Source organism: Lagopus leucura, unplaced genomic scaffold (assembly GCF_019238085.1).
Source record: "Lagopus leucura isolate 7727_CA_CO unplaced genomic scaffold, USGS_WTPT01 Super-Scaffold_100103, whole genome shotgun sequence".
NCBI classification, from domain to species: Eukaryota; Metazoa; Chordata; class Aves; order Galliformes; family Phasianidae; genus Lagopus; species Lagopus leucura.
Genome location: NW_024962324.1, coordinates 328,581 through 339,444, shown reverse-complemented (window position 1 = coordinate 339,444; position 10,864 = coordinate 328,581). Strand labels below are relative to the sequence as shown.

The window sequence follows — 10,864 nt, the reverse complement described above, 5'->3', positions numbered from 1 at the left end:
AAAAAAAGAGAGAAAAAGAAAAAAGAAAAAAAAGGTTCCAGACTGTTAGCACGAGTCCCCTAGCCCTGATTGCCCAACCCCGGCTGCCAGCCTGGGCGGCCCCCATAGAGAAATACCGAAGACATGACACCAGCTGCCTACTTCACTTGACTGAAACGACCTGGAAGGAAATAATGCGGTTGAGAAAGGCAATAAGAAAAGAACATAGGGGAAAGAGAAGTGAGAGAGAGGCAGAGACACACAGACGGAGAAAAAGGGGTCTGTCGGAAGGAAGAGCCCAAACGGATGACAAAAACCTTACCCTCGCCCTGTAATGTCTGCAGGATCCCAGCGGCTCCCATTAAATTAAGCCAGACAAATGTTAAAGGTACCTATGAGAAAGAATACAGATAAATACACACACTGCACCACCTGAGCTCCGTTTGCACAGCAAGCAGCCCAGCTGGCTTCTGGCAGAGCGGCCCCGAAAAATGGGAGCACCCAACGGAGGGCACGCGGCCACGGCGGCTGATCCCAGCTCTGGTGGCTCATAAACCCAAGCAGCATGGGGGGAACACCTCCGCTGGGGAAAGGCGAGGGGAGATCAGCATCTTACTGATGGGGGGAATGCAGGATTGCATGGTCGCTCAGGCTCTAATCCCAGAACGGCAGCAGAACTGGGACCGGTTCATTTCCGCCCCTTTTTCAACGCCACGAAGAGAACACATCCTGCTTACGGCCTGGAATCAATGCCAGGCTCCACGCTCGTGAGTTTAGGATGAGAGGCAACGGCCTCAGGTTGCACCAGGAGAGGATCAGGTTGAACGTTAGGAACAATTTCTCCTCTGAATGAGCGGTGATGCGTCGGCACAGAGCGGTGGAGGCACCGTCCCTGGAGGGGATCAGGAACCGTGGAGATGTGGCACCCAGGGACAGGGTTTATTGGGGATGGATCAACGGTCGGCTGATGATTTTGGATACCTTTCCCAACCTTAATGATTCTATGAGGAATGTAGTAGCTTAGTGGTAGTAATGCTGACAAGAGGACGGTTGGACTTGTAGATCCTTTCCAACCTTGCGATTGTGAGATTCTATGATTCCATGTATTCCTGGCTGCCTTTGGCCAACTGGTGCAGCCCAGGCTCTCACTGCATTGAGGAAAAGCTTGGGAGCGTGGGGCCATCTCTTTTTGGAGCTGGGACGTGCCTTTAGGGCAGAGCTCCAGTCCCCAGGTGAGCCCTGGGAAACTCTTTGGATTGGATTACGCGTGACTCGGCCGTATGAAACAGCACCTACAGACACCACCCATCAGCATCCCACTACCTTCCATTTCTGGCTGGCATCACGTTACAGACACAGATAAGAACAGAAATGTCAATCTTTTGTAAGGAAAAAAAAAAAGACATCAATATACAGCAACAAATAATGGAAAAACATGAGCCCTCCTCTAGCAAGTGTCTTTTGGTGGCTTTCTTGGTTTTTTGTTTCGATCCTATTTCCCAGAAGAGGACATTTCCCCATTTGCCCTCCCTCTTTTTTTAAAGAGGACGTTAAAATACTAACATGACATTAATTACAAAGATGATCCTTATGAAACACCACATATTTCAGGAAAAATATTCAGATTTCAAACACAAACACAAACAGAGGAATTCCTGTTCTCTGCTCTGGACTTCCTTCGCCAATTGTGAAAATCCTCTTCCCCCCCCCCCCCCTGATATCTAAGACCAAACCAAGGGCTCAGAGGGGCATAAAGCAACACCATCTGACCTATAGAATCATCTGCTGGTACGATGGGTTGGAAAAGCTCTTACCCTCTGTGGGTCAAGCGCATCATCCAACACCAGCACATGAGCTCTACTCATCTTCACAGCCGTGGTTAAGGCCACCCAGGCAGAATAGTTTCAATCTCTTTGGTAAAGGGACGTTGGGAAGACACAGATTTTGCCTTGCTAAACTGTGTGCGTGCTTCGTGCTTCTTCTATCTTTGCATTTGCCCCAAAATGCTACTAAATACCAAGATGCTACAATACAAGGCAACAGGGCTCTTTGGTTTCCCCGTGTCGCTTTGGGTTCTTTGCTTTTTAAGTTATACTGTTGGAAAAAAGAACAATGTCAAGGGCGTTCCAAGGGTTTAAACTAAGCCCTCATGAAACAGAACCAGCCTATGTGGGATGGGACCAAGGGCAATGCAACCCTGGCACATCCACATCACCTCAGGTTGGGACTCCGATCGCACGGAAAAGTGAGAACGTAAAAAACTATGCTGAAAACAGAACAGAATGGGAAGGCGTACAAGGAATCACCCAAAAAATGGGCTAGAGGTGAGACCGATGTCAAATGGCGTTTGGAGGTTGTGGGGTCTGTGGTCTATAGATACAGAACCAAGGTGTGTTACTCCCTACATAAAACACAGACTTCACTGAATCCGCACTTTGAGAGCTTCTTCCCCTCAGGACAAGGCCTCATTCCTGAGCGTGAACCTATCAGAATGGCAGGAAAAAGTCTAAAGGCTCTTTCAGCTTTCATGGGGCCTTTGCAGTGTTATTCTCTCGCACACTCCAACAGAAGACACAGCAGGCACCGATGTCAGACCAAAGGGATCCCAGATTGACTGAAAAGCAGAAGCCTTCACGATTACCCAGAACAAGACTTTGTCTTCACAAATACACCCACAGCAAGCTTTGGGGATCAGAGGAGGAGAGTTATTTGACAATGCTACCAAACCTGAAAAATAACATTCAAGAGGGTCGTTATGATGCAAAGTCTTATTCTCTATCCGTTACGGCCTCCGCCACGTGCCTCCACTCAACCCCATCAACATCACATTCAAGAATTTGAAAATAAAACGTGTTCAGCAGCTACAGGATACCGTGCAGAGCTGAGGTTTTGTTGAGTAACATTCAGCTCTGGCTCATTCGTTGCAACATCAGCTTATTCTACAGCTTTCGGCATCTCGACTTCCCATTTATTTTTTGTGGACTAAAACATGCGTGTTTCCCATCTATGGTAGCAAGCAAACAGAAATGTGCCCTAAGTACTGCAAATTCAGGCTCCTTGCATGGGCCACTGGCGCTGCACTTGCTCATTCTCTGCAAATCTGCCACGACCACACGCCGTGCAATTTGTAAATGGCACTTTGCTCGTTCCCAACAGCTGGAATTCGACTCACAACATGAAGCATAAGGACCTCGAGTGTTATTTCTGTTGCTGAGCAGCTGCTCTTCTCTGCAATACTGCGCCCCAAAGGATTTCGTTTTGTCAAACTCTCTCCCCAGAGCAGCACAGAGGAATAGGTGGCAGCAAGCATCGGTTCTCATGTTAGCACTTGTGCTTAAGGCAGTGACAGAGATAGAGTTATTTTCAGAAAAGAAGAGTTACTTCTTCGAGATGTGTAAGAAGGAAAGGTGTTATGGGGAGCAGAGCTTTTTGTAAGGAAAAAAATGTAATATAAACATATATATACATATATTAAAAAAAAAAGTCAGTTTTCCACAGGAAATGTAGACATCCTGAGTCACTTCTGCCCCTGAATTCCAAGGATAGTTCCTCCACCTACTCAGAAATATTTCCAGTGTGATAATGTTGCTGAACAGCAACTTGGCATCAATGAATCATATTCAAAAGGTTCCTTCTCCCAACAAGAGCCCTGGAAGGTTGTTAGGTTTTTTTGCATTCTATTTGCTCTTGGGGCACTCACTACAATGCTGCTTCACAACTGGATGTGGCAAAATGTTTTTAAGAGAATCCAAGCACTTGAGATGCCCAAATTGCACAGGAAATGCTCTCCGTACTCAAAGGGCTCAACCCTCCAACGTGTTTCGGACACACATCTGGGTTTGAATCCACACTAAATGCATGACTCAGTCAGGACACTTTGCAGAAGAAAGCATCACCCCAACATCCTGCTAACTAACACGTGTTTTTTTCCCCCAATCAGAAGTAGAGGAGAGAGGATACATACAGCCACAATGAGGAAATCCAGCCAGCACCAGGCGTTGGTGAAGAACTTGACGAATCCGTAGGCACACCATTTCAGCAACATCTCCAGGATGAAGATGTACGTGAAGACCTTGTCTGCGTACTCCAAGATGGTCCGTATGGTTTTCCTCTGTTCTATGTAGATATCCTCAAAAGCCTGGGGAATAACCAGGTACTCCTGTCATCACACCAGATTTACTCCACGGGTCAACGTGGCAATTAATCCAGAAGCTCATCCAAACAATGCTGAGATGAGCAGTGGATGACATTCCTTACGCACCGCAATACATCTGCTCTAGCAGTTGCATCAACTATCGCAAATTACTACATTTCTACTCAAAATACGGCCAGAACCCAGACATCCAGGCTCAGGATCTTCATTTTTGGTTTAAACTAAACGAACTCACCCAGAAAGAGTGCTTTTGTACAGCACTCACCACAATGCAGATCTGTTGTTTGCCAAGTAAGAACCATCACAGTTCCCTTTTTCACCAAGTTTCCTACACAGAGTTCCCAAATCCCCCCGGCTCCTTCTGAACGCCACTCACCAGGGCTCCACTGCTCAGCAGGATCATGAAGATGATGAAAGTCTCAAACCAGTTATGCTCCACGATCAGAAAACACGTCTTCCTCAAGGTCCACCAAGACTTCCCCAGCCCCTCCTCAATATTGACCTGGCAACACTTACAGCGCTGCATGCAACCTGGAAAGGGAACGATGCACAAGGAGGGGTGAGCCCCAAATTCTGTTGGGTAGGGGATGAGATACTGTAAGAACGTAACGTTTTCAGTGCCTGGAATTGATGTGGATGCCCATAATATCAAGCGTGCTGAGTTTCAGTTAAAACTCTGTGTGTTTTGGGGGTTTTTAGGATTACTTCCATCATTTCTGTTTCTAAATTAACAAGAACTCCTGAACAGCTAGCTATATTTGGTGAGAAATCCATGCACTTGACAGGACAGGAATGGAGAACCTGCCCACAGAATAACCTTGAGCCGTTTACAATCTCTTTGCCATGGGAATACCTGTAACGAATTGGCTGCTGAAAGACATTGAGGCCAGTGACAGAGAGGGGAGGAAAAAAAAGAAAACAAAACCAGAAGCAGATTCTTCTGCTTCTAAATACTCAACCCATTAACTGTGCAAAAGATCGGCTTTCCCTACCTGTAAGTCAGCTAGATCTTAGCAATGGCAGCTACATCTCCAAGGCCTTCACCCTGCAAATGCTTCCTGCCTACTTCAGCTGTGACAGAGGGCCCAAGAAGGCTCTCAAAAGAAGCTAAAACTCAACCCCAGACCTAAGCTGAAGGTAAGCTTACAGCAGATAACAGCTCAGAGGTTCCATCTAACTCAACGTACCCTCGGTGAAGCACGCATCCGGGTCCAGATACTCTTCTGGTGCCTCCACGGGGACTTCTTCCACTTCAGGCTTTATATCAATGGTGCTGCCTTCGGAGGAGCTGGTATCATCCAGTTTCTTGAACACAAAATAAAACCCATTCCAACCTATAATTAGCTCCCACCAAATACCGAAGCTCGTGGTGACTCAGCAAGTCATTCACTGCATTTACTGTAGAGAAAGCTGTTCCCTCACTTGCCCTCATTAAGACCGTGACCCAGCTTACATCTCATGTCAGTAGGACGGACAGACACCTCGTTCACTTGGTTCCTTTAATCACATACCCAAATGCACTAAGTAAATACACAAGTACACACGGTTCTCCACAAAGCAACCAGCACAAGAAGCTTCTGTCTTGGGTGCAAGACAACATCCTCACGCAAACAGAAGTCTGGTGCTGGACCTATCTCGTTCTCCTTCCCAAGATGCTTCCAGTTGCTCAGGCGTCAAAACGACAAGAATGGATAATTAGCATTTCCACGTACCTCTTTGCTGCCATCAGGATCCGTATCGCTGCTGAAATCTTCTGTGTTGAGATTTTCAAAATCCGATTCCCCGACAGCAATTGGCACCCGGACGGTGAGGTTGGGGTTGTTGATGAAGGACATGTGGTCTTCATCGATGATGTATTTCTCCACGCTGCTCCCAATTCCGCTGGTCGTGCCGTTGCCATTCTTCTGATAATCGATGTCTCTGTGGATATCGGCCCCTGTGTGGTTGGCAATGCAGTTCACCTTCTTGTCATACAGCTCGTCCAAAGGCTTGACCTCATCTGCCTCTCTCTGCTTGAAGTGAGCCTGCATGAATTCACGCACTTTCGCCTTGATCCAGGCGATGCCCTTCTTGATGCGAATCACAGAGATCTGCAGGTTGTTCATCTCCCCATCGTCATCCGTTGCTGCCAGGTTGTCTGCGCTGAAGGAGCTCAGCAGCAAAGCCAGGAACAGGTTCAGCACCTGAAGGAGAAGAGGTCACACTTGGCAGAGCCTACACACGAGGGCAAGATTTCCACCTTGGGCCCATCTAAAGCTCAAAGGAAATGTGCCACACTGGGGCATTTTGAGGGATCGCCCCCAGATTTATTTCCTTGCCCACGTTTGCTGGTAGTTCCAGGGCTCATTCTGTTTTTAAATCCCTTTAGTGAGAAACAAGTCCTTTCAGACAGGGCTCAAACTCTACTCGTAAGATATACAACCGTTCGCTCTGCTTCAGCCTTGCTTATGTTTTCCTCCATAGACTTTTCTTCACAAAATGCAAGTCTAGAGAGAAACATCCTGATCCAGTCTGAGCTCCCACATGACAGCCTGAGCCCCTTCTTGCCCCTTCAACGGCCCCTTCTTGCACACAGTAACTCTGCACTAGCAGAGTTCAGAAGAAACCTCCAGCCTTATTTTAGCACTTCAGGACCTTCCTCTCCTGGAATTCGAAAAGCTTTTACTGCAGTCTGCTTGGATGCTGTTTTTGTGGGCAACTGGCTAAGGCCAAACAAAGCACAGCCTTAATATTTTACTACCAAAGTCAACAGGACTGTTCATCCATCAAAGGCCATGAAGGACCCCAACCAAACTGGAAGAGACACCCTAGACCCGTGGTCTCCCCACGTTCTGTCCTTGTCCTGAGGTATTCCCATGCTCTACCCCACCCAGAAGAAAATGATAAAGCCCATCAGTAACCATTTACTGACCACTAAGTTTCCGATGACCATGACCATCATGAAGACAATCAAGCACATGGCCTGTCCTGCCACCTCCATACAATCCCACATGGTCTCAATCCATTCCCCACACAACACACGGAAGACAATAAGGAAGGAGTGGAAGAAATCGTGCATGTGCCAGCGGGGCAGCTCACACTCCGGATTGATCTTGCAGACACACTCCTTGTAGCTTTTGCCAAAGAGCTGCATGCCCACCACCGCAAAGATGAAGACGATGATGGCCAACACCAAGGTCAAGTTGCCCAAAGCACCCACTGAGTTACCGATGATTTTTATCAGCATGTTCAGAGTGGGCCAGGACTTGGCCAGTTTGAAGACTCTCAGCTACAAAAAACAAACAAACAAACAAACAAACAGAAAAACAACAGTTAATTTCATCTGTTTTTAAAAAAAGGGCACAATCAGGCAGAACTTCATAAACCAGAGCCACCAAGAATTTTATGCAGCCATAACCTCCTGCTCTTGCTGCTGAAATCATTGGCAATAGGGATTGCTTCAGTTCTCTGTCCGTTCAATTCTGTGTACTCTGCACTTAGGTATTCCTCCACATACTGATCTCCATTAGCAAAGGAAAAGCTGCACATACAGCCTAGCAAATTTGACTTGCTAAATTATCTCAAGGGACCACAGAAAATGAAAGGTGTTCTAACAAGGTCAAACAACACCCGTATCAAGTACTCTGAACCAAGACACCACCAAGTCATCCCTCACTGCATCAGATTTCATACAACATAACAGCACTGCCAAGAAAGACGACACCAAGAAAATGATACAACTCCACCCACTGTCCTCCCCAAAAGCAAAACAAAAGGAGTTTGAGGGGAATGCTCCTTTTCTTTCGATAAGGTAAGTAGCATTCATAAGGGACTGGAAGATGAATACCAATCGGAAAGATCGCAGCACAGAAAGCCCTTCCACATTCGCCAGACTCAGCTCCATTAAACTGAGGGAGACGATGAATCCATCAAAGATGTTCCAGCCTTCCTGGAAATAATAGTAGGGATCCATGGCGATGAGCTTCAGGAACATTTCTGCCGTGAAAATTCCTGTGAAAACCTGGAGTGTTGGGAGAGAGACAGAGAAAAGAACGGGCACAGATTCACATCTGCCCATTTTGTGAGCTTCAGCCCCCACGATGATCCTTCAACTCATCGTGACAGTTCAAACACTGTCTATTCAACGCCGTGTGCTTGTCCCCAGTTCTCAGCTTCACTAGCACAAATCTCACTGACCTACTCCAGCATACCAGAGATTCACAGATGGATTTTTAGGTAGTATTGCATTTTGTCCACAAAGGTGCACCCAACATCTCCAAGCTGCCACAGACTGCAGCTTCAGGTTGGAGCGGGGAGGTTGAGGTTGGGTATTAGGAAACATTTCTCCTCCAAAAGAGTGCAGATGCAGTGGCACAGCTGCCCAGGGAGCTGTGGAGTCACCGTTCCTGGAAGAGGTCAAGAACTGTGGAGATGTGGCACTGAGGGATGCGGTTATGGGCATGGTGGGCTGGGTTGGGGTTGGTCTTGTGATGTTAGCGGCCTTTTCCAACCTCAATGATTCTATGAATATTTACCAACACTGTCTTACCAGATTTCCTACAGACAGCACGTGTTCAAACTCTGGGGTCATAGGATGATGCTCCATGGCCATGAACAGAGTGTTGAGCACAATGCAGATGGTGATGGCCAGGTCAACAAAGGGATCCATGACGATTAAGTTCACTATCTCCTTCAGCTTGATCCAGTAGGGGTGGCATTCCCAGATCAAGAATGTGTTGGCAAATTTGTACCAGCATGGGGGACACTTCCTCTGGGATTCCTCCAGCTCTGCAGTCACAAAAGAAAACAGCAACACAGGTCAGTCTTCCCCTCTATCCCTGCTGGGTCTGCCTGGCTCTCAGCACGGCTAAAATGCTCCCAGCCTGGACATCTTGACCCTCTCCCCTCTCTCTCTGCTTGCACTGTGAGTTAAATTTCTTGCAGCAAAGTTACATTTTGCCTTCTCTTCCTTCAGCAATACCCAAAACCAAAGAAATAAATCCAGGCTGTGTGGTGATGGCTTAATACAGAAAGTTACCAAGCAGTGGAGTTGATGGCCATGGCCGACCACACAGACCACCAGGACGAGCTCTAATTGTTGTAAATGAAAGGATCTATTTAACTCAGAACTGACCAAGGTAAAATGGCTTAAATAAAAGCTGCGGATTCTAAGCTGCCTTTGGTGCCAGTTTTTAAATAACTTGAAGTTAAATTAATTCTGTGTTGAACGCAGGCATGATCTAAAAGAGGAAATGCATGACATCATGCTGCAAAGGATTCTGAGCAGAAATAACCTGATTAAGACAAAACACACTCATGTACAGAAGCCAAGCACAACGCTGCGTCCATCTTTTAAACTGCCTTATTTCAAGTGCTTAGAAAGAAAATAAACCAGGAGCTTTCCCCCATCGTTCTTTGACTTTGGCGATGGTTTTATTGAGGCTGTACAGCCGTTCTCACTGAAGGTCTGTTTCTTTTATGGGAAGGGAAAGGACCCCTGCTCCCTTTCCCATTGGTTCTCTGGTTGCCTAGTGTTGAGTTGCCTTGGAATTTCTGAAGTTAAAAAAGAGGACCGTAGCACTGGAGCCTGTAGGCGTATGCGCAGGAGGAAAGCAGCAGAAGAGCCTTGCTCTGTTTCTAAGTATATTTAGTTTTCATACAGTTTTATTGCAGGAGACAGCAGGAATTTGAGATCATCAACCTCATACGGCTGCTGCTCACCATTTCTTGCTGGCTCCTGTATAACATACTTGGAAGTTGCATCTCTGTGCACTTCAGCACTTCCATTGTGCAGAAGCCCCTTTCTCCCTTCACAGCTGTTGCACTGGAGATCTCACTGCAGCTCAAACCTTTTCTCCCCATGGCTGTAAGCAAAGGAGGGTCCCTCCAGCCCTCGGGAGATGGCAGAGCACCCAAACCATTACCTTACTCCTATAACTGTGTATTCATTATTGTGAAATTACAACTCTTTGTTGTCTTCGCCTCCACACCCACGTGGCTTATATTTAAAAACAAGTAAAACAAAGTCTCATAAATGCTTTTGTATTAATGTTGGCTTGAAAGAAGCAGGTGTGGGTAAAAACAATGCATTAATATCTCCATTGTGCAGGATAGCTCTAAAAGACCCAGCCCTGACCTGAGTCTAATATTCCTGTATTTCCTAGTCCAAGGAAGGCCAACACTAGCAAGCAGCTATCGCTCCAGTCATACCAGCCACCCCAAAACCATCTCACAACGTCCTGCATCACCATTCAGCATCCCCTTGGGCAAACGGGGCAATGTGTGTCCAGCCCTGCTCAGCACAAGGAAACCAGATGTGGACCCTCACAACCGCCTGGTGGATGGGTGCTCTGCCTTCCTAAAGCACACCACGAGAGGGCAATCGATCCATAGACACTCATGAAACCCAAAAGCAAACCTCCAACCCATACCTACCTTCAACAAGGGTGTTGGTCAAGCCAGTCATCACGCTGTTGGTACGATCCTTCCTTCCATAGGAGGCGTTCACCTGATCCATCGAAACCAAGAGAGACCCACCAGGTTTCTTCTTAATTTCAATTTCAGTCGTACCCTGCAACATTCATATGCAGATTAATACCAGCTTTTCATCTTCCTGGTGTTTTACGTGCTATCAGCACGTAACTCTCCTGAGTTGCTGATGCACTTAGAAGGCTACTCAATACCAATTCGACCAACTAATTAAGGAAAAAAACCAAAAGCCAGGAAAATTCAAAAATTTAAATTAAAGAAGTT

At 46.7% G+C, this 10,864-nt stretch overlaps 1 protein-coding gene across 1 annotated transcript in view; it reads right to left on the bottom strand.

Annotated features, from left to right (window-relative positions):
• The window catches only part of SCN8A (sodium voltage-gated channel alpha subunit 8), a 47,353-nt gene that overhangs the window by 8,187 nt on the left and 28,302 nt on the right, over positions 1–10,864 (bottom strand). The window contains exons 13-20 of the mRNA XM_042887670.1: positions 10,547–10,682; positions 8,661–8,899; positions 7,959–8,132; positions 7,044–7,400; positions 5,845–6,315; positions 5,320–5,437; positions 4,509–4,663; positions 3,944–4,117 (exon numbers count right to left, since the gene is read on the bottom strand). Coding sequence (XP_042743604.1) covers positions 3,944–4,117; positions 4,509–4,663; positions 5,320–5,437; positions 5,845–6,315; positions 7,044–7,400; positions 7,959–8,132; positions 8,661–8,899; positions 10,547–10,682 — 1,824 coding nt within the window. The remainder of the gene's footprint in view (positions 1–3,943; positions 4,118–4,508; positions 4,664–5,319; positions 5,438–5,844; positions 6,316–7,043; positions 7,401–7,958; positions 8,133–8,660; positions 8,900–10,546; positions 10,683–10,864) is intronic.